The sequence below is a fragment of the Gadus chalcogrammus genome, chromosome 6 (genome assembly GCF_026213295.1).
Source record: "Gadus chalcogrammus isolate NIFS_2021 chromosome 6, NIFS_Gcha_1.0, whole genome shotgun sequence".
NCBI classification, from domain to species: domain Eukaryota; kingdom Metazoa; phylum Chordata; class Actinopteri; order Gadiformes; family Gadidae; genus Gadus; species Gadus chalcogrammus.
The window spans coordinates 3,343,386-3,367,572 of NC_079417.1; the positions used below are offsets into that span (position 1 = coordinate 3,343,386).

The 24,187-nt window shown below is 45.0% G+C and overlaps 1 protein-coding gene across 1 annotated transcript in view; it reads right to left on the minus strand.

Moving 5' to 3' along the window:
* LOC130383751 (focal adhesion kinase 1-like) overlaps window positions 1-17,475 on the minus strand; it is a 47,496-nt gene extending 30,021 nt beyond the window's left edge. Inside the window, exons 1-13 of the mRNA XM_056591525.1 lie at window positions 15,787-17,475; window positions 11,200-11,489; window positions 9,497-9,663; window positions 7,077-7,164; window positions 6,163-6,242; window positions 5,969-6,031; window positions 5,758-5,812; window positions 5,145-5,285; window positions 4,887-4,964; window positions 3,402-3,509; window positions 3,048-3,165; window positions 2,708-2,744; window positions 2,442-2,512 (exon numbers count right to left, since the gene is read on the minus strand). Coding sequence (XP_056447500.1) covers window positions 2,442-2,512; window positions 2,708-2,744; window positions 3,048-3,165; window positions 3,402-3,509; window positions 4,887-4,964; window positions 5,145-5,285; window positions 5,758-5,812; window positions 5,969-6,031; window positions 6,163-6,242; window positions 7,077-7,164; window positions 9,497-9,663; window positions 11,200-11,489; window positions 15,787-15,859 — 1,369 coding nt within the window. The 5' untranslated portion in view covers window positions 15,860-17,475. The remainder of the gene's footprint in view (window positions 1-2,441; window positions 2,513-2,707; window positions 2,745-3,047; window positions 3,166-3,401; window positions 3,510-4,886; window positions 4,965-5,144; window positions 5,286-5,757; window positions 5,813-5,968; window positions 6,032-6,162; window positions 6,243-7,076; window positions 7,165-9,496; window positions 9,664-11,199; window positions 11,490-15,786) is intronic.
* Between the last annotated feature and the right edge of the window lie 6,712 nt (window positions 17,476-24,187).

The following is a 24,187-nucleotide window of genomic DNA, read 5'->3' on the forward strand; positions in this document are numbered from 1 at the left end:
ACACAGACAGGAGGTCTGTCTGTGTCTCTACATACTACACAGCCTTTGTGAGCTTGCGTCCATCTGGTTGGGATCAACCACTAGGCAGAAAAGTTCATACTCATATTTTGGATTAATTTGTAATTCCCTGAGTTGTAGACATCGGTATTTTTATTGATCCACAGCATAATCATGGACATTAATAAACCGGTTCCTAGTAATGATTGATCACTCTAAGACACTAAAACGGATTAAGGGTTTGGCTTGCACTCTAGTCGTGTGATAACAGGAACGCCCGCCTGCATAATGCAATAGTCTCCTTAAGGATTATTACCACAGGTGGAAAACATACTCAGAATTCCATCTGACTAAAAGTGTTTGCCATTCAGGCACCCATTGCAGTCCTAACCATTCCTGGAAAAAAGGATCCCCCACTCTGTGTTGCAAATCGAGATTTCTTCCTCGTTTATTAAGGGAGGTTTCCTTTTCTCTTCCTCCCTCGTTTCAATATATATAGCATGTAAAGCCCTTTGAGGGCCAACCAAATTAAATTGCGTGGCCCTGACTTGGTAGTTTCCTCTCTGCTTCAAGCTTCTAAGGGAGCAGGGAAGCACACTTGATTACTTGGAACAAGCCGGAACAAGCAGCTTCTTTAAAAAGGAAGACCGTGCGTAAAGCCGGTCTGAATCAATCAAAGACCGAACAAAACCAAAATTAATTGGTTTTCTTCGAGTGCAATTGTGTCCGTCGCTGATGAGTGGAATCCCATTATGCTGTTTACATTGCCACTAAGATAATCACACTGTTGCCTGGAGCGGGCTATAAAGGGATTACTCATGGCTATTAATACACTTATCTTTCTCAGAAGAAACTCAACACTTTCTCAGATCCCCCCCCCTCGCAAGTCGCCAACATGAGGAAGGTTCCTGACCTTTAGATGGCAGCAAACATACAAAAGTAGTCTAGTGTGTAGTGAGCTTTTCAACAGCCACACACACACGCACACACACACACACACACACACACACACACACACACACACACACACACACACACACACACACACACACACACACACACACACACACACACACACACACACACGCAAGTGTGTGAAGTTAACAGAGGGCACCAAATCAGACAGGAAGAGGGATCACAAGCTGTGCCATTTAAGTGTCACTGTTGACAAGCAAATGCGTCTCCTGGAATTACCGTCGCCACTAGTATGTCCTGCAGAGGCTGAAGCAGCATGCACCAACGAATGACAGACAGAAGGGAGAGGGTTGAGAAGTGATGCGTGAGAGAAAAAGAGAGATTATTGGTAGTTAGAATATTATGGTGGATGGACTGGAATGTGTTCAGTACAATAAGAACTGAAATATGTCTAGAAGAGGATGGCCTTTACATATCCTTGACTGAAAGTATTTCATAATGCTTTAAGTACCCCCTCCCTAACAGACAAATGATGTTGCATGGATCTATTCCATTGTCAGGATTGGAATGTGTACGTGAGGCCGTTATTTATTTATAACTTTCACCTTCCATGCAGAAAAATAGGATAAACGGAAGACAATGAGGTTATAAAAAGCTCTGCCAGTCTGGCATATAAATTACCCAGTAGTTTTCAACAAAGAACCACTTTGAGCCTATTCTGTGTCCAGACTGTCACACTCAGTTGACAGTGAGTCAGTCCCTCCACTAAGACATCTGGCCAGAGAAGAGCTCTTCACTACTGGAACAGACACAGCTTTATTTGGAAATAGCCCTACGCACCACACACACACACACACGCACACGCGCACACACACACACCATATGAGCCCTTTAATTGATTCTTAAACATCAGTGTCACAAACACATACCATCTTTCGACCGTGGTATTTCGAGTGACACGTACCGGAATGAAGAAGACTACGGAAGAGTGAAGAGCATGAAATCCACTACGATCATGGTGCACGCACAAACAAACAACGCCTTCAGAGAGCAGTAAATAACCCAGAGTTCATCTCTGAAGACTTTATAGCCGTCCAGCTCCACATAGTTTCCGGTTATCGCGTGTGATTATATTGGCCCTTATAAACAGATGTGCAACAAAAGGGGCAACTCAGGGTGTACATCGTCATAAGTTAATTACGGGTCAGTGCCCCACAATTAAGATCATAAGTGAAACAATATCATGAAGGTCTGCTTGTTTTGTGCTCGCTAACTAACAGCAGCTCGTTCTGACGGCTGGCTTTTAAAATGGCCGACTGCTGATTTAGGGAACAGTTGACTGCCTGAGAATTGATCTTTGACTCGACTTCCTCCATTAACCGGCTACGGTCCTCTGGGGGCTAATGCGCTGGGGGCGTGTAGTGAGAGTGGACGCCTGCCCTTGGAGATCACCAGCGGGGCTGGCTGGATGGCTGGCTGGATGGATGGATGGATGGAGCGAGCGGCACGGGGGTGTGCTCTGTATTTACCCGAGACGCACACCGCTCTGGTCCTTACTCCGTCCATCCGCTTCTCCATGCGTTTCTCATGGTTGGACACTCTGCCGGAGGAAACCAGTGACCAGTTAATGCACATTCATATTTCCGGTTGTCCATGTTGACAGCTCGAAAAATAAAGAACATTTGTTGGCTCGTGCAAATTTGCCAAAAACATATATATTTATTTTTTACATAATTGATTATTTTTAATAATAATTTGAGGTCCATTTATTTTAAACATGTCTTTAATTACTTACTTGGGGTTGGGGATTGAAGGTAGCGCTCTGTCCCCCTCTGAAACAGGGATCAACACAGAAATCAGAAGGGGGACAGACGAAGTTCCCAGCAGTTTTACTACAGTGTAGCTCCACTCAGCAGCACAGCACCAAGAAACCTTTACGCAAACGTCTTGAAAGACCTTATCTCCGATAGTCCCCACATGTCTCGCGTGCTGACTCTTCAGGGTGCAGCGGTGTGTGTGTGTGTGTGTGTGTGTGTGTGTGTGTGTGTGTGTGTGTGTGTGTGTGTGTGTGTGTGTGTGTGTGTGTGTGTGTGTGTGTGTGTGTGTGTGTGTGTGTGTGTGTGTGTCTCTCCTACCTTTTTGGACCCTGACGATGAAGGAGTGAGACAGAGAGGAGACCAGGCGACAATAGCCGTCAATGAGGTCCGCCATGTTTTCTGCTGTGGTCAGCGACGTGGTGGTGACTATGAGAGGCTGACACACACACACACACACACACACACACACACACACACACACACACACACACACACACACACACACACACACACACACACACACACACACACACACACACACACACACACACACACAGAAAAGAAGAACTGAGGTGAAAAGAGATCCTCTCCTTAAATAGCAACAATGCGTCGTCAAGTTAGTAACACATTTGTGTATGTGTGTGCGTGTGGTGTGTGTGTGTGTGTGTTTACTTCCGGTGCCCCCGCTACGATTAGCTGCAGCATGCCCTTGCGGTCCTTCTCCTCCATGGCCGAGTACTGTATGGACTGTACCTGGGTGAAGTTAGCGAGGTGGGTAGGCTAAAGGGGGAGAGAGACACAGAGAGGTCATACGGAGAGAGAGAGAGAGAGAGAGAGAGAGAGAGAGAGAGAGAGAGAGAGAGAGAGAGAGAGAGAGAGAGACAGAGAGAGACAGAGAGAGACAGAGAGAGAGAGAGAGAGAGAGAGACAGAGAGAGACAGAGAGAGACAGAGAGAGAGAGAGAGAGAGAGAGAGAGAGAGAGAGAGAGAGAGAGAGAGAGAGAGAGAGAGAGAGAGAGAGAGAGAGAGAGAGGAAAACCGGATATCCACAAAGCAAAACTGCTTTACCATTTCGGTATTTTTTTTTTTTTTTTAAATACTACCAAAGTGGTAACTTAATCACAATGAAAACCTTCAAAGGATTTCAGCTAGGGTATACTCTGGAAGATCAGAATAGTTCATTTAATAAGGAAATATCTAAATTAATAACTGAAGTTAGAGATGGGTGTGTTCAGACATACAGTTAGAAACGATAAGGTTGTTGGTTCGTTTGATGTGGATGTTGAGTTAAAGTACCAGGTTACCCCTGGCTAGGTTTTGACCGGTCCAGGTCAGGACACAGACGGAGAAATGTCGGCATTACATAAGGACAACACGGCTAGAAACGAGCCATAGAGGCAAGCTCATTGGCACCAGTAGAGGGCAGCAGCATCACCACCGAATCCTACGCTATGCTCGCGACGTCATACATCAGAACAGAATGATTTCCAGCTGAATGCGGACGCTGACATCAGAGAGCCCTGGAGCGATGCAGCCGCATGCGTGCCGCAGAGACGAACGCAGAGAGCGAGTGACCGCCAAGAGCCCTGAACCAGCCTCAAGGCTGGCCTCCCAACCGGGCTCGGAAGCCAGCTCTGGTATTGCATCAGGTCTGTTTTATCCCCATAGAGACTCACCAAACACACACACACACACACACACACACACACACACACACACACACACACACACACACACACACACACACACACACACACACACACACACACACACACACACACACACCGCTTTCAGACAATTTAGCTTGAGTTTAAAACCAGGATGTTGTGACACTCTTAATATTGAGGCTTCGGTTTCGGTTTGCCTCAGAGATTTCAGTTGGGAACGCCCGGGAAGCATCCCTACACTGCTTTCTGTACTAGAGCACAAGTTTCCCCGTCGACTCTCACGCTCGGATAACTCCTAGCTCTACCAAACCAACGAAGAGTGCGTGCACACACTCACACACGCCCCCGTTATAACCATCGCTGGATGGTATAGCTCTGCTGTTCCTTTAAGCAACCAGCGAGTCAAGGACACATACACACACACAGCTGCGGCTTCCCCGACACATTAGTTTGTCGGCTCAGCATAGGGCGCACAAGGACGGACACTCACCATTGAACCCTTATCTGTGAGGTAGCTGATTCCTTCTTCTGGGCCGATGGCCAACTCTACTGATATGACCCAGCTAGACTGAAAGGAGGGAAAATAAAGTGATTAGGAATAAACTAGGGGAAATAAGAAGCATCATATACTTAAGTGGCATCATTTTTTCCTTTTCAAAGTATGTCATTGCGGCCCCTATAGCCTCCTTGCGACAATGGCAGCGGGCCAATAACCAAGGATGGAAAAGGAGGAATTGTGTTCCCTTACCCCCAAAGCACATTTGAAGCACTCTTTGTCGAAGCGGTAGATGGGAGAGAGAATCTCGAAGAACATGTGGATGCTCTGCTCGTCGTTGAGGTTGGCAAACTGCTTGAAGGTCTGCTGGATTTGTTTCCTCAGCGTTTTGGCCTGGGAACGATGCAGAAGAAGGTGAGGTCGTTATGACTCGAGGACTCGGTCCGTTGGTGGGAATTAGGAATCCGGGGAAAAGGGGGCAAGCAGTGAAAATGACACTGAAAGGTCAAACCGAAATGGTCAAATACATTACAGCCAATCTATTATTCACACCAGTGCACACAAGCAGAGGAGAGTGGAACCTTGAAAATCCTTCTTCTTCATCCCTGAACACTCAGAGAACATTAGTGGGGAAAGACTTTGGTTGTATTTCATTGTTTATGGTTTATTTCTCTCATCGTTTCAAGTTCTTTCCCCCCCCCCCCCCCTCTACTTTTTTGGACACAACCAGTTCTGAAGAGCATTAAACATAGCATCCTTGGAATATAAGCTGAAGGCTTATTGAAAGTCGACAAGGGAATCTATGGCCTAATTGAGACGCATTGATTTGCAGCCAACCAAAGCCTTGTCTCGCTTCAGATCCTACCTTGAGAGATTCCAAGACGCTCTTGGGGAAAAACCTCCTTAAACCCACGTCCTTTCTGCAGGAAGGAATAAGCAAGAATAATCCTTTTACAAAGATACATAAAATGGTCCACTATGGTTTTCCCTTTCACTGCAATATGCAATATGACAAAAAGCAGATGTTACATTTTGCTGTAGGTGACATAAACAGTTTAATAGTAATCCGAACTTACTCAAGAAGTTCGTAGTTTGACTTTTTATCGAGGGCGTTTCCGGGCATCTCTCTGAAGAACCTCCTGGTTAAACATAGAAGTGGCACAAGGTTAACCACAGAGGAACCAAGACATCTACTTTGACCGGCTGTGCGGGCGAACACAAACTAACACAGACGTGGACGTGTGCTTGAGTCATTCATAAGACGGCAAACCTGATCTCTAAGCAGCCGAGTTTTAAAGCAACATCTTGATCCACGTGGTCGGCCAGCTGGAGCATGAAGTCGCTTTTCACCTGCGGGGTAGAGGGAGAAAAGGCTCAGGTTTCCTCCAATCAGCATGACTTCCCCTCTACGCCTTGATTGGTGGCTCATAACAACTGGAACACCAGGGCAGCCAATAGTAAGCAGTCTGGAGAGTTGATAGCCTCTGTAAAGTTCAATTTAAATTTATTCCATGACATTTATTCTAAAAAAAAGCATATTCCTATTGAATAATGCAATCACTTGATCTCTGGTATTCTCTTGGAAATTTGGCATCACAAAATCTAATTTTATAATATGATACATTCACTTAACCTTTGCTATGACGTGCATTGAAATAATAATAACACACCCACCAATATAACGCTGGGATTGTTAGGATCCCAAGTCTGCGGCTCTATATATTTTAAATGTTTCCCCATCTCCACAATTTAAGTTATTTTACTAAGAGTAAACACAACAGCAGTATGAAACAATGGAGAATAATAACTTTGTACGATTTACAATATGAGTAAAAAATGGTCAAGTCAGTTTTTGTTTTTTTACGTGATTTGTTTTTGAAAAATCTTGACATTTTCATCTGTCATCGTTTTCACCTCTGATTCATTATCACACGCAGGTTCCATCACCAACAACTCTTTTAAAATATATTTCCAATGAACAGGACTAAAGGTTTTTTGTGTCAGCTGCTGTACTTATTGTAAGTCACTTTGGATACAGATAAAAGTGTCCACTTTTTGTACTAACGCCCTGAGAGTAAATGTAAATGCAAGCATGACACAGCCCACTAATCCTCTAACGCAGACAGCACTTCTATCGGCGCAGTCGGGGTATCTAGTTAGTGACAGCCAGGACTGGAAGCTCACCTGGTGGTAGAGGTAGTTAAGAGATGGTTTGTCTTCCGAGAAATGGCTGAGATAGCCTTTGGGGAGATACCTCATTCGCAACTCGTACCTGAAAACCACATATTGCAGTCACACATCGTACAAAAAAATGCAGAATAAACACACACAAATGTACACACGCATTAATCAGACTTGAAAAGGCAATTCCCCAATGCTACCTAGCTTACTGCGGGTCTTAACACAGCCGACACCAAGCAACAGCTAGCGAGCTACGCCGCTCGTTAGCATACCAAGTAGCAGCGAAGACGTGATGCACCCCAGGAGAACATGTGGATTTATTCTAAGGTGTGTGTAGTCAGGTAGCTAGAATACTGACTTCCAATCTATTTATTTTGTATGCATCTCATACAATGTGCCTAACTACATATAGGATACATACACAATGTGCATATTTTCGAATACATGAATATACAAATGTCAGAGCTGGCCAAAGAGGCCCATTGCCGTCTGTATTCCCCTGGAAGGCAGCTTGTTTATGTGCAATATACAAAACATGTCGACCATGTTTTGGACAACATCACCGTATGAACGTATACAGCATCACGACGACGAGTGTGTATTGTTAGGTAATGTATTGTCACGGCTGTATCTAAACGACCAGAATCCTGCCACTACAAAGCCCTAGCCTCCAAGTCACTGCTTTATCCGAGGCCGGTTAGATAGCACAGCACAGGGAATTAGGGCTCAGTCAGAGAGCGCATGAATTAAACATTCTGTGTTCCCTCCAAGCGCACAAGAAAGAGAGAGAAGGAGAGAGAGAGAGAGAGAGAGATAAGAGAGAGAGAGAGAGATGAGAGAGAGAGAGAGAGAGAGAGAGAGAGAGAGAGAGAGAGAGAGAGAGAGAGAGAGAGAGAGAGAGAGAGAGAGAGAGAGAGAGAGGGAAAGAGACAGAAAACGAGAAAACGCGCGCGCGAGAGAGAGAGCGAGAGAGCGAGAGATAAATAGAGGAGAGAGAGAGTGAGAAAACTGAACGGGAGGGAGGGGAATACATCAAAAATGATGTGTGTGAGAAGATCAAAAGGAAAGCGTGTGAGGGGGAGTGTGTGATGAAAAATGTATGCAGATGGTGACACAATTTGAAAGAGTTTATCCACGCATCGGAGTAAAGGAAAGAGACAGAAACAGGAAGAAGTAGGGAGAGAGAGGGACAGAGAATGAGAGAGAGAAACCAAAATAGAGAAAGACAGAGACAAAGAGAGAGAGAGCAAGAGACGGAGAGAGAGTAAGACAGAGAGACAGAGAATGAGAGAGAGAAACCAAAATAGAGAAAGACAGAGACAAAGAGAGAGAGAGCAAGAGACGGAGAGAGAGTAAGACAGAGAGACAGAGAATGAGAGAGAGAAACCAAAAGAGAGAAAGACAGAGAGAGAGGCCGAGAGAGAAAGACAGAGAGAGAGACAGGGACAGAGAATGAGAGAGAGAAACCAAAGGGAGAAAGACAGAGACAGAGAGAGAGAGACAGAGATTGACAGAGAGAGTAAGACAGAGACAGAGACAGAGAGAGAGAGAAACTAAATGAGAGAAAGACAAGAGAGAGAGAAATACAGAGACAGAAACAGAGAGAGAAAGAGAGAGAGCAAGAGACAAACCGAGGTAGAGACAGAGACATCCATCCACCCATCCATCCGTCCGTCCTCTCCCCTCAGGGCTACAGCACCATTGTTCTAGCAACTCCTGTAGCGGTGTGTACGTGTCTCCTCCCCGTCAGCGTACACACAGCGACTCCCAGAGACCACAGCAGGCTGACTGGCAGATGGCCCTCATTTGGACAGCTCCAAACCCAAGACGAAGCCTTTTTAACAACCGGGGATTGCTCTGACAGAGCCATTTAGCCTCGTCACTGTCACGGATGTGACAGACGCGCACGGTTCAGCTAGGGGACAGTGGATCTTCACAGCAGCAAATATGTGATGTGTATGAGGGCGGAATTTTAATGCAGGAATTAGCATAAGCCGTCTTTGATACTGGGGGCATTTATTCATTAATATGGATGATAAATGCGCAAAATGAGGGAAAGATTCATGTCGCATTAATTCTTTCCAAGAAAACTATTTACCATACTTTCCGAACCTGGGCTCAAAATACTGCCCCCCCCCACACACACACACACACACTAGGTTTTAACAAGCAAATACTAGAATGTTGCAGATGCACGTGCCATTACTTCGTAATTCTACTCTACATTTTTCAGTAAAGTCCCGCATAAGGGGACCGTAGTGGATTTCGTGGATATAATTGTCAGTAGCACAGCCGTTGTTGTCTTTTATTCTACTTCATTGACGTCCGTTGATGTAAAAGACAGACCGCCAAGAGAATGACACAACATCGACAAACTCTCTCCCACCACACCCACAACAAACACACAGGGGCTGACTCCGTACCTCCACTCCTCTTGGGGGTGCTGTTTCTCGTACTTCTCCCTGACGTGAGACACGCCCAGGTCGGGGTGCAGCCAGTGCATGGCGTCGGAGCGTAGGTGCGCGAGGCGGAGACCCAGCGAGGACACACAGCGCAGCTTGTGGATCTCAGCTATCTTCTGGATCACGCCCTGCGGACACGCCAGGGGGGAAATCATTAGGGATGCACCGAAATGAAACCGAAACCAAATATACTGAAACAGTTGGCCGAAAGCCATTTGTCTTTGTCTTGCTTTTCAATAAAAAAAATCTATTACAAATTTGATACAAAATATTTATTTAATACTGAACGTTTTCTAACATTCCAGCAGACCTTATAGCAAGAATTTAAGAACAATGCACCTGTACATAAATGAGTTATGTACAGGTGCAATTATTATTATTTTTTTAATAAGAAATAAAAATGTTCGGTGTATTTCTTTCGGCCTTTTTACTCCTTCGGCCAAAACAGAAAATTCTGTTTTGGGCCATTTTCGGCCGAACATTTTCGGTGGCATGAAGCCGGCCCTGTGAGCTGTTCCAACATGGCGGGCATCGACGCTGCCCTGGCCTATGTGGATGTTATTTGCACATCATCAGCATGCATTAGCAGCAGCAGATGTCTACTGCCACACTGCTGGTCACTGCAAAGAGCTGCCAGTTCGGCTGCGAGCGCGGCTGACACTTAGTGAATGTGATCGCCTCACATTGTCGTTCCGTGTTTTTCGAGTGAATTATGTATCTGTTATTTCACGTGGGCCGGGTATTGCACTCCTGACAATGTGGCACACAGCACTTTTAATATCAATATTCAGATTCAGCAAGGCAGCAGTCCATATGCTTAGCGGTGGCTTTCGTTCATCTGTTTCTAAACGCATGGGAGAGTCTTTTTGCAGCTTGAGACTGAATTGCAGTTTTGGATATGTGTGGTTACATTTTTATGGACTCCTATTACAACAAGCGAAAAACCCAGCTGATAAATCATCGCTTAAAAAGATCTTGGAAAAGCGAGCAGCCACAGAGATACGGATAGATTTCACAGAGATTTGCTCACTGGTAGATAAAATATCCACTGCCGTCTCTTTTTGTTAATCAACCCACCCCAGCCACCCAGAAACATGTCTTATTTCTTACCACTAGGTTTTATCTAGCATGCAAGAGTGCTTATTTTAAATGGGATATGTAGTAAACTTGACGCTAATGTGTATTTATGCATGTGGGAGTTCATAATTATAAGCGGGCCTCAGTCACACACCACTTTCGCTTTGTGCTTTTATTATTGATAGTAGAGTGAGTGAGTGAGTGAGTGAGCGAGTGAGTGAGTGAGTGAGTGAGTGAGTGAGTGAGTGCATGCTTACGTGCGTGCTTATGTGCGTACGTGTGTGCTTATGTGCGTGCGTGCGTGAGGTGCGTGCGTGCGTGCGTGAGGTGCGTGCGTGCATTGCGTGCGTGCGTGCGTGCATTGCGTGCGTGCGTGCGTGCGTGCGTGCGTGCGTGCATTGCGTGCGTGCATTGCGTGCGTGCGTGCGTGCATTGCGTGCGTGCATTGCGTGCGTGCATTGCGTGCGTGCGTGCGTGCGTGCATTGGTGCGTGCGTGCATTGGTGCGTGCGTGCGTGCATTGGTGCGTGCGTGCGTGCGTGCATTGGTGCGTGTATGCGTGCGTGCGTGCGTGCGTGCGCGCCTCACCCTGACGTCCGTGGCGTCCCCGTGCCTGATGTTGCTGGCCCAGGTGGAGGGCTCGCTGTTGGTCTCAAAGTAGTGGTAGATCTTCAGCACGCGGTCCATGGAGCCAACGGGCCGCTCCAGCGCCCCCGCCGGGCCGCCGCCGCCCCCCCCAGCGCCCACGCCGGCGGCGCCCGACCGGGACTTGACCCCGCAACCAGCGGCCGCTGAGTGGCTGCGGCCGGTCTCCAGGTAGGAGGACGACGCCATGTCAGACTTTGGGGTCTCCTTTGGGGCTAACTGGCCGTCATATTCTGGAGGAAGGGAGGGAGGGAGGGAGAGAGGGAAAGAGGGAGGGGGGGAGGGAGGGAGAGAGGGGGGGAGGGAGGGGGGGAGGGAAGGAGGGAGGGAGAGAGGGAGGGGGGAGGGAGGGGGGAGGGAGGGGGGAGGGAGGGGGGAGGGAGGGAGGGAGAGAGGGAGAGAGGGAGAGAGAGAGGGAGGGAGGGAGAGAGTTTGAGCAGGGCGGGGCGATATGGCCTAAAAATAAAATCTCTGATTTTTTTCAAACCAAACCTTATTATCGATTTTAAAATATTTTCTTTAAAAATAAATCGCCCTTACGCAAAAAAAACAATTAATCAGTCTCCTAACTTTAGGTTTGAGCAGTTGAAGTGCAAGGCGATCATGGTTATCTTTTCTTCCCCTGATGTCAGATGAAGTGAGATGTTCAATATTACATTGGAGCTTGGGGGGTTTCAGTAAATATAAATTAAATATATATCATAACATAGCGATAAAGAATCGTGGCATTTCAACATTTGCACTATTTCCTCTCCAAAGAGTGAATCAGGGCACCTGGGATATGGTCCACCAGTGTTAAGCAAAAGTGCCAACTCCGTCACCGCCCCTTGGCACAAAGGTACACTTTCCATTCTGCTGAATCATCGGGGGGGAGCACGTATTAATGTTCTCCAAAACGGTCATTGAGCAATATTTATTTATATTCAAGCATTTGGTCATTTCTTGACTGGTGTGTGTGACCCACTTTTGGGGAAGGAATCACTCTTTCCCTTTCGCAAGCGTCACCATGATTACACACAATTTCTTCAGCGTTTCTTTCGTAGAGCTCAGAGTTAAGATGACGTGTCCTAATTTTAGAGATGAATGTAAATACTTCAAAATAAATACATCATAAATGTTGGTTTACAACACAGTACTATTAGCAACCTGATAGTACTGTGTCCACCGAAAAACACTGCTGCTTTGTGCATTCCCACATGTCTCCCATTGTAATGTTTTCCAATGATGTTTTGTGTTAACTTGTGTTTACTAAATAAAACACACAGGGGCCAATGAGCAGCATCCTCGCCTTGTTCCGTCCACTGTTTCCCACTGGCCATGGCCTCCTTGCAGTAATAATTGTGTATAAACGAGGCGCGCTGGCACTACTTACTCAACCACTGCATGGGTATTTATGCATTTATTTCCAGTTTGCATACGAGAGTGTCGAAAGGGGTTGATGACATTGAAGTGGCACGCCTCAAGTCAAAAGGATGGGACTGTTCTAAGCGACCTAAAGTAAGCATCTACCATTAAGCATCTACCATTCCATGATGGGAAAACACTCCCAAGACCAAACGCTTATTTCCCCATATGCTTTAAATATTGGCATCCCGTGCATACTAACTATTATAGAACGCTAGGTTATGAAGCATCTACTACCCCATGAGTACTGGAGGGTAACAAGGGTTGCACCTGGTGGTAAATATTGATCTGAATCTAATTCTGGTCAATCAGTTTGATCAACATAGCAATAGCTGTGATGCCCGCTTGGCAGACTGAGAGGAAGACGGTACAGAATACCAAGACCATCGCGTGGGGGGGGGGGGGGGGGGGGGGGGGGGTCTGAGTCAGCGCTTTACCCGTGTGACCTACGGACAGGCCTTCAAAGGCAAAGCGACATGCACACGGGATCGCACACCGCAGCTGGGAGAGGAAACAGGGGTGCTACATATCCAGAAACCCAGCTCAGCATCGGCCCTCGAGGGGAACTCACTGTAACAATAGTAGAGTGTCTGTGTGTTCGTGTGTTTCTGTGTGTGTGTGTGTGTGTGTGTGTGTGTGTGTGTGTGTGTGTGTGTGTGTGTGTGTGTGTGTGTGTGTGTGTGTGTGTGTGTGTGTGTGTGTGTGTGTGTTCCTAGTTATTAATTGACTCTTAGGTCCACTAGTGTGGTTTCACCTCTGTGTAAAGTTCATGTGAAAGTCTACCCGTTCTGCCCTCATAGCCTTCATCATCCTAACCTATGGAATATCATTAACTGTACCAAGCTTAATGTACTGTCAGTGATCATACCGGCTACATTAGCAGTAATATTGATAACACACATTCATACAAATATTAAATAATATCAAATAATATGGAGATAGTTTAAACCAATTTTACTCCCATATTCTGTTACAATTGTGATTCTACGATAAGTTGAATATCGAACATACCAGTTAAACCAACAAACTCATTCTCATATGTAAAAGTACCCATTTACTGTTGTGTTAAAAGGAAATAGGTTATTTTACACCAAGCTTATTGACTAATTCATAGGCAACTGTAAATGTAACAATCTTATTTTACGTGATGCTATTATGGATTGGGGCATTATATAGTACAAGGCACAAGTAAATCACATGACAGCAAGGCAGGTGCTGTAATGTACCGCATACCAACATTCCAAGGTACTGTGGTCGAGAAGTACTTGGTGTTAAAACATGCATGCACGCTTCCTAAATATAAGTATTCTCAAATCCAAAGCCAGTCACTGTAGGAAAAGGAAGTTTCATTGATTTAAGATTTGTGACTATCAAAACTGCATCTTGTGGATTGGTTATCACAAACGCTTTGTCTCGAACAAAAACTTTAAGGCATTTCCTGTCTTAGAAGTGCATTTAGGACATGGATGCTTGCTTTGTTCTGTTATTTCAGCCTAATTCCCTGTGTAGATACAAATTGATCTATTAGCATCTAATGTACTTACGCTGTTAGGCTGTTAACTAGAATAAAATAATTGCCTGTGCTTTGAAGTTGGATCCCATCTATTTACTCCAACACCATTACATAAACAAAAAGACGCATCGAGAAGAGCTGTAATCTGTAAGCTTACTATAAGCCTATTAAATGCATACAGTGCTTAAGCATAAAGAACTGAGCAGCCTAGAATGTGAACCATTAATCCAGAAGTAGTACTACTTTAGAGACACACTACTTTAGAGCTACACAGTTGTCATAACACTATCCCAATCCAAGTCTAGTTTTGTTGTAGACTGCATTGTTAAAAGCAAAGATGAAAGAGGCGCACAAAATATGGAACAGATTAAAGTGTAATCAAAAAAAGCGAAATCATACAACGTGGTCTGAACCTTTACTTGTGGAAAAAGTGATTATTACAATTGTAGTTACTTATTGGTGCCAAGAACCTGGAACTAATTTTAGCCAATCAAGCCTGCGGTTCCACTTTAGTGGCTGTTATTCCTTCAACTGGCCAGGAATTCAGGGGAATACCGGTCCGAATACTGCATTGTTATGACATCCATAAACCTCTTGGAGACACCACCCTAGCCGTTAAAAAACAAATCTTAGTCTGCATCGTATTGTTGTGAAGCTTCCAAGTATCAAATCAGATCCACAAGCAAATGTCAAACAGGGGGGAAGTTAAGGGGGTCAGTCCAATGTCCCTCCCGACTACCCTTCTCTCCGTAGGGCTCCTCCGGCTGACACTGAGCATGTTCAACTGCTGAAGACAGGCTCTGCCCTGGCGTCACGCCTGTGGAGATGCAGTATCTAGCTGGTATCTAGGTTACTGAGGGGTTAGCGCAACCCCACGGGGGAAAGCCTCAACATCTCGCTCCCTCTCTCTGTTCCCTCCAGCCCTTCCCTGATTTGCCTCTCCCACATTGCACCGCTTCCTTCCTTTCCTCCTTGCTATGCGTGCTCCATCACTCGGCTCGAAGTGGGCATCTGAAGAGGCTAGAAGCTTCCCGGCGTGGGGTTTGAACGCGGTAAATGTTGTCTTTTGTTTTGTCACGTTTGTTTGCTATTTTGACGTTTATTTGCTATTTTGACACATCGAAGATGTCAAGGCTGTTCCAGAAAGCCAGAGAGAAAGAAACTAAATCAGCAGATGTCATAGGTCACCATGGGTAAGGTTGGCAACCAACAGCTAAAACATCCACTAATTACTACAGTACTGTACATAGATGATACTATTTCAACATATCATTCTGACTATTCTCTCATGGAATGTTGTTTGTATTACACCGTATGTGACAAAAATACATTGTGGCATTTATGCAATACACTAGTATTGCATAAACGCAACGCACTGTCGAGACATCCTCCCTGAAGGCATACATAAATGGATTAAGGGTTCACTCATGAACCAAGTTGAACAAATTGGTTTGAAGAGATCCCGATTAAAAGCACGGCAAAAAAACAATTGAGGAAACTGTTTAAAATAAAAGTCCCAAAGTAAACGCTAGTATTGTTTTTTTCATGCTAAAAACAACCAAGTATTTGATATTCTTATCGTAGTACGTCGTAAAAGTGGGATGAATACGTACTTGCCAGGGGGTGCTGGTCATAGATGCATGCCCCTTTGCTCCAACAGAGCGGGATACAGCCCCTGCCCTCCATGGGTTCTGCAGGACAAGCTGTCCCGTGGCTAGCCACGAGGCCCAGACACTACAGCCCCACTCAAACAGCCGCATAAGCCAAGGATTTGGTGATTGCTGACCAGGCCAGCCAAAAAAAACGTTGGCCCACCACACATAATGCAGTGGTAGGAGTCCAGATAGTCACACCGAGCGATGAAGTTCAGTTGTTTAGTCCGCAAAGCCCCCCTAAATGCTCTTAGACAAAGTTGTCTTAGAAAAATCCAAAAGTTGATAGCCTATGTTTCAGAAAGTTGTTTGAAATTGGCTGCAGAATAATGTCCAGAATATGTCCCATATCCCAGGGAAGAATTATGCCAGTGGCGCATCCTGGGCAGAGAGTTAGAAGACTATCGTCTGTAAAATAACTTTGGTTGTGAAGGAAATACGCCATCCAATAGACAAGGATGTAGGTTTTACACTAACGGTTTTACCAACCCAAGTTATTTCCGTTCAGAAAACGAAAGCAGGTCAGTAATCAGTGTTAAACTGATAAACCCATGTCAACAAACTTCGATATCAGGACTCTCAAGGAGCCAAGGTCTATTTAAACGCCTGCACATCTTCCAAGCAAGCACGAGTAATCAATCATCAATCCATTATTTCCAAAAATCTGAATTTGAATAACAAGGCATTGAGTAAAGCACAGTTCCCCTAAGCCTCAGTAGAGCAATGACCGTACACCTTGTTATCAAGCGGGACCTTACAAACTGTGGACAACAGTACAGCCACTTCCCGAGGAGTAGTCGGGTTCAACAGATATATTGCAAAAACTCATGCTGTTGAAAAACCGAAGGTAGGACACACGAGAAGAAACACGCTCACTGATACAAATCAGTAGTCTGGATTCCAGTCATTTTTCCGCAAGAAAAAGTATGCCAACCGCTTTTTATGGCAAAGTCCAGGGTCTTTTCCCTCTTGGTCAGACCACCGTTTGAGCACCGTAACAGTCCAGGGGATATGGTAATTCCATTCTGTAATAGCAGAAAGTTGCCCTGCGGAGGCAGTTAAAGCAATGAATGTAAGGCAAAGAAAAGAGGATTAGGGTAGAGAGGCATGGAAATGTAGGACAAGACGGGGTGTGTGAAAGTAGAGCACGGCCATGCAGGAATACATGGAAGGAAAGGGGTAACAGAGAGGCAGATGACAAAAGGAAGACTTCTAAAAATAGGCAGGAAAGGTCACTCGCAAAAAGAGACGAATCGACGGAAAGCGAGGACACAAAAACATTTCGAGCGAAGCCAAAGAGATCGCCGGCGATGAAAAGATGACAGCGAAACCGAGCGACGACAGAATCAGGGACCCCATGGAGAGGGGCACTGCGCAGCAACACCTCTGGAGCTTTTCCCACAATGCTCTCTGCCTACAGACGCAAACCAGGTCACGACAGGTATCTGATGTCAGAAGGGTGGTCGAGAAAGAGATCTCTCCAGGAGAGACGACCGAGGAAAAGGAAGAAAGACGAAAGCGAGAGACACAAAGCGAGGCGCTACAAGGGGACTGATGACTCCAGAAATAATACATAGGACGGCACAAACACTGCAGTAATTCCATCCCCACAGAGTCGATCGGTGGCTGGCGTGACTGCCTGGCCGTCCTTTGCAGCAGCGCGTCACGTCTCAAAACACAACATCCGTGACCAGTGCACGACAGCCACGGATGTGCACATTTCCTCTGTGTCTTAACAATGAGCACAGGAGCGCCAGGGAGACAGATTGTGTGCGTGTTATGTGTAGGAGCGAGTTGATTATTTATTTATTATCGTGCCAGCAGTAGTAAGGAACCTGGTTGTGATTTTGTACTAAATGTAAAAAATGTAGAGCAACTGGGCCATTCAAGGAAAATCAGCAGCCTTTAGTCCTCTAGCAATAGGATAATCGTGAGATAGGGGCAGCGACTAAGAAAGGAGATCGATGGGTGGCCTTCAACTTGTCATATAGTAGCGATCAGATAGTTAGTGTCTTTATGTTATCATCATCATGTAACTTTTTCTGTATAAACGATCCAAATTAAATCCATAACAGTTCTATTGGAGTAGCCTTGGGCACTATTTGTAGCACTCCTGGGTTCTAAGAAGACAAAACCCAAACACCTCTCTCTCTCTCTCTCTCTCTCTCTCTCTCTCTCTCTCTCTCTCTCTCTCTCTCTCTCTCTCTCTCTCTCTCTCTCTCTCTCTCTCTCTCTCTCTCTCTCTCTCTCTCTCTCTCTCTCTCTCTCTCTCTCTCTCTCTCTCTCTCTCTCTCTCTCTCTCTCTCAAGGCTAGCGCAGGTCAGACCCTCGCTAAGGCCAGGTGATATGGAACAATCTAACCATAGCCATGGAAAAGGTTTTAAATGACGTCACCAATTCAGTTACCAGATAACAACAGTCATCCATTGATAGGTTTACTACAAGAGTTACCAGTCAAGACTCATCGCAAGCTACCCAGTTACATACATTCTCTATCGTATTGGTAACGTGGAAGGAACTATGTGCATGATGTGACTCCGTTCACAAAATTGGAAAAATGACATGCATTGCGACGTTGAATTAATCATATATGCTTAATGTATTCATAGAAACATTTGAGAAAACGTTCAAGAAAAGAACTCACCACCAGCATACGATATCCTGGAAAGATCTAGAGAGAGAAGAAACATGTGATTAAAATTACAGAAAAGCCACACATCTCAAAAGACTCAATAAGCCTAAATGAATCGGGAACTGGGTCGACTGCCCTGACCATAAGCCATAGAAGAGCAATGATCCTGAACACTTGTTCTCCATACCAAACATAATGCATTATTTTAAATAACATTGTTCTGATGTTATGTTCCACTTCATACTCATCTTAGACTCTCCTTGTTTTCCACTCTCTGGCACTTAATTAAGTTTTAATTAAGTATGAGAAATAATATAATAATTAATAAAAACAACCGTGGGCATCCCCGTCACTGCAAGGTTTGGCTTTAAATGAATCTGTCAAACACTTTGCATGTGTTAAGTGTGTAAACGGCAAAATCTAACACGTAAATGCTTCAGCCAGCAGCCGTGTACTTAGTCACTTAAATCATTCACCTCATCATTGCAATGTTAAAAAGCAACGCGGTAACAGCGTCTATAAAACAGTTAAACAGACTCGGACTTGTCTGGCTTCAGCTCCATTTGGTACATTTCTCCTCTGGTGTAAACCAGTGCTTTAAGGTTATTTCTCCAGGACTCGCCAATCCCTCGCTCTCTTTCTTTCTCCACTTCGCCTACACTCTCGGGTGTGTCGTTCTCCTTCCTACTCACAGCGGAAAACTATTGCCTCTGGCTGGATATACTACAGAAGCAGGCCATCAACGACATTAGGCTAATAGTGTTGCACAACTCTACACTGAAAGGCAACAGCCAAGCCACCAACAGCTCTCCTGATCTAACCTGATCTACAACATAGCAAAGGAAAACACAGACGTGGTATCAGGTATGATAGAAAAGCACTACTGGTATGAAGCACGACGTCTGGGGTTATTCTGAATCCAATGGAGATACGTGGTTCTAAAATATCAATTATTCTTTCTTCCATACAACAACAACCCGTATAGGTCACCTATACCCGATACCTTTAAAACATACAGGGAACACAACTCGCCTTCCTACGTCTATTGGTAACATGATCATGGCTGTATCTGTTGTAGTAGGTGGATTCAAACACAAATCTAAAATTGAAATTTGCTTCCAAGTCCATTTATTAAAGCTTCAGGTACGTTTATTCCTAATGAGTAGAGCCGATCCAATACAAGAATGCATCCCCTGGGGCACAGGATGAGCGAACGGATGTGTCACAAGTCTGGTGTCTGACACTGTACAATTAAACAACCACAGCCGCACAGTAAACAACGTCACGCTTACCGATAACCTGAAACACAAAACACACAAATCCCTCACTTGATCACGATTAAGAGGTTACTGTGGTGTAATGCCATAGAGTTAAGATGTAACACTATGTACGGAGTATGGATAAAGAAAAAGCATGTCAAGGCACAACTACTGGCACCTAAGCTAAATTCTGAGCATCACACCCCCAGTTAAGCATCATGTAGCATACAAGCGTCAACTTTTGGTTCGTTATTGGAAAAGGTCTTCAATGTTTAGTCACTTTAGTGCCAATGTTGTGCATTGTAAACAACCAGCATTGGAAGTTAAAGCTGGCCATTATTACCGAGTAGCAGCCTTTTAAAGAAACAATGGTATCACCTTTTTTATTGTGATTCTCACAACAGTGTGAGCTCAGCTCTAAGGTTGCAGTTTAGTCGAAAAACACTGTTACGAAAAAAACAAGCGACTGCCTTTTGGCAATCCTGCATTCTGTGCATGCCCTGGGCACAAAGTATTGACGACAGTACAAAGTCAACTCTAATCATTACGTTTTTTTGGTTGTAGGTCTTTCACACATTCTGCACTTCCCACTGATGTGGGAAGTGCAGAATGTGTGAAAGACCTACAACCAAAAAACGGTGGTCTTGGGTCTTTCTATGCACGTTCTCCTCTGCACATGGGTTTCTCAGAGTCTGCTCGGATTCCGTTATACTACCAAAAACACGCTAGTTATGCAGCACTGATCAGGGTTAAACATTAGAACTAGTTATTATGCCCGCCGACAGCAAAGCAGATTACATGCACTCACTATTCACTTACAATAAATAGTCAACTTCGTTATTGGTAAGAACACGTCGAATACCAAGAAGACAACGCATTTAGTAACCGAAAAGGTACTGATTGTCACCAACTGTCAGATTATACTTCTTCATCCCTGTAGTGGATGTATGTTGTGAACTGAAATCACTGCAGTGATCAATAAAGCAGCATGGCAAGTGTGCTACAGGGCTGCAGCGCCACAATCGTCCTTCTGTCATTCTGTCATCCTGTCAGTCAGATCATTGTCCATGCGTTTTAAGGAATGGTGCTTGTTTGTTATTACTGAATCCGAGTGGATTCCACTCACGATTCCTGCAGTTCCAGTTCCAGTTGTTGTTCAAAAAGCTTTCTAAATTGAATTAATTAATACTGGTGGAGGAGGAGATGCAATGAAAGACAAATGCTCTGCTAGAATGCGTGTTGTTCATGTACTGCCCACACATCCAGTGGAAAAGGCGCCAACGCAAAATCTCCAGATGACCTCCAAATACTTGAGTGAATTTATCTAAGGTGTGTTCAACCCTTCCACAATATCTTATTTTTGACAAGGCTGTTTTGAAAAGGTTATTTACGATGCCTACTAGGAGTTTAACTTGAGGCTTGGCAAGCCACAACAAGGCATATCAACGTGAAATATCATATCCAATGTGGCTGGCCAAAGCAATCTTTTAGTAGTACCAGTAGGAGAAATAGTAATAACAATACAGATTATTAGGATTTTGATAATGAACTAAATGTGGTATTTTTACAGTCATTTAGGACAAAGAGACCAAGTGAATAAAGGCAACACCACTTTGATAAAGCTGTTGACATTTATGGTTCTTCTCTAGTGTACAGGAAACTTAACACCAGTCAAGAGTTGTAGCACCATGTCACGTCTCTGGTTTAAAAAACAAACAAAAGAAATCAAACGACACCAAGACAACATCTGAGACCTTCTGTTGTTGGTCGTCTACCACTGCGTGAAGTTTCCACATGCAAGTGCTTGCACAGCGGCGAGCAGAGCAAATTCCTTTCAAGCGCCTCAGCCCATACCTGACACACCGTCTCTATCTCTCCAACAACACCTCAGCCGATATCCCTACCTCACCACTACTACTCTCTCTCTCTCTCTCTCTCTCTCTCTCTCTCACAACACCTGGGCTGAGAGCCTGAGACCCAAAGCCAACCGACAAGAGAACAAAAGCCAGCATGGCAACGCCATACCTTCACTGGTGCAACCCAGGAAATCCCAAAACTGCATGAGGACAGCTTTTTCAGAGCGCCGAGGCTCTGGCTGGGTGCACGCCTGGATGTGTTCTCCCTCACCTGTCCTTCTACTTCCTGGTTCCTCGCTGTCATATAGCCGGGGCACGCAGAGGAAACACACGCCCACTCTCTGACACACCTGTTGGCACGGCCCCATTGAAGGAAAGCCAGCTGTCTTTCCTCTGCATCTGGGAGGGCCAACAGGTGAAACCTCTTTCTCCCCTGGTCTAAACATGGGCACATAGATGGAGGAAGGATCTCCCAAATCTAGATTATTACAGGGGCCACCTGTCTGACACAGAATTAAATGATTGTGAGCAGCACACATCATGTGGATCCTGTACTTTTCAAATCCGAGGGGTGCCACTGTCGTGCGTGACTTCGGGTCTGACGTAGCCTATCTTTGTTGAAGCAACTGCCATATGAACACTTGCAGCAAAGGATTAGACTGACGGAAAGCTGAAGCTTAGCATTCATTTACTGTATTGTGCAGCTCTGTAGTAAGTATTATATGCTGAATAAAATGTCATGGACCAGGTAAAGACAACATTAAAATGGGGGCTCCTGAAAAAGACTACCAGAATGCTCACTCGTTTTGCATGGTGGATTCATATGTTGCAGAGTATAACTATGAAAAATGTATTTAACAAAATCAAATTTTAATAATAAAACATAAACAACCTGCTTGCCTATGACTAAGCCTATGATACCTGATGATCATCAAGACTGTGCTGTAGGCGTTAAATTGGTCACAGAGACCCCATGACTGTAGCCTTGATCAGTATGACCAGTACTCCCTGTAAATATTTCATCGTAAACTGTGGGCCAAGCGATATTCATTCAATATTAATGGCAGATGTTCAGGCCCATATTGACGCCCACAAGTTCATGATAACATGATTACTCAGAAATGGTTTTTCGATTTCACAACACGACCAAGTGAAAAGAGGAGGAATACCTAATTCTGAATGATGGCAGCCACACAAATCGCTCACATTGTGAAATAAAAAAGCACATCCACAGCGGCGTCTCTGGACACAGTGGTGTTGTGGACAACAACTGCAATAGACTTGTCAGGTATAGCCTTGTATTCATCTCATAATGATTACGATGCACAGCTAGTTCCCTACAGTAAAGTAGCCTTACAACAGAGAAATAGTATTTACCCCAAAACAAGGCCTCGTTTAATTACAATGACAATAATTCAGCAACATTGCGAAATGTAGTTCAGGTGGTCGCGGAGGACCGAGGGGTTTGGCATGCCCATGACCACCGTAGAGGGAATTATTGACTTATAACACCTTCCCATTTTGCCTTAAATTAACCAAAAATACCCCACCCATCCAGATGTTGTGCTAAGAGCTTAACTCACATGCTTTCGTTGGATTATTTGGTAGAAGGGAGATAATCTCTAGTCTGGACCTTTGCACCCAAACGCTGGAGAGAGGGGTGGTTTCGATCGATGCAGCACTACTGTCTGCGAGGAATACAAATGACTCCGGGTTATAAAATGACTCATATTTATGATATGGTCTTGCTGCAGTGTGCTTTCCCGGCAAACCCCATCTGAAAACACACCCTTGTCTGCAACGGTGTTCACCCCCTTTACCCCCCATGTTACCCCGAATGCTAAGCTAGCTCAGCTAACGGTGGGGCTTTTTTTTTTCTCCACTCATTTTACCCTAAAGTGGGACCAGTTCACACTCACCCTGTAGCCCCGGACAACCGGCCGCGCCTACCCCCGAGACGCCGACTCCCCGCTTAATCCAGTGCGTTTGAATAATCCCTTCAACCTTAGAAATCACTGAGTCGCTATATTTGTCCGTTGTGGGGTTCCCTCTCTCCCTCTGTGTTTTTTTTTCCTCGCAGCACAGTGCTGTCCCCGGTCGAGTGCTGCCTGTGCCTGTGACGCTGGCGGTAACGTCAAGGCTCCTGCTGGATCCCGAGGTTTTCCAACATGGCTGAAGGAAGGTAGTGGCCAGCCAGGCGTGCGTCCAGCCACGGGGGCAGCAGCAGCAGCAGCAGCAGGGTCAGTAATAAAAGCTCGCTACGTGTCTCACTGCGAGCCAACTGGAATGAAAGGGGGATAGAAAGAAAGTAAGTAAGCATCTACATGGAAATGAAGACGGGAAGGAAAGAGAGAGAGACATCACTTCTCACAAGTGTCAATATATTGACAGAGTAAAGGAATAACGTTATATTCATCAGATTTGACCAACTAAATAGTTAGTCACTAAATGCTCCATAGCCTAAAATAAAGGCAGATTTAAAATAAAGTGCGGCTGTGATAACGTTCTACATTAAAAGTCAGACTCTTCTTTTAGGTAACCTTTTTATATTTGCGCAAACGAGTAGGCTACATTCTTACAGACAGAATCCATCCTACATCTCTTTAAGTTGTTCT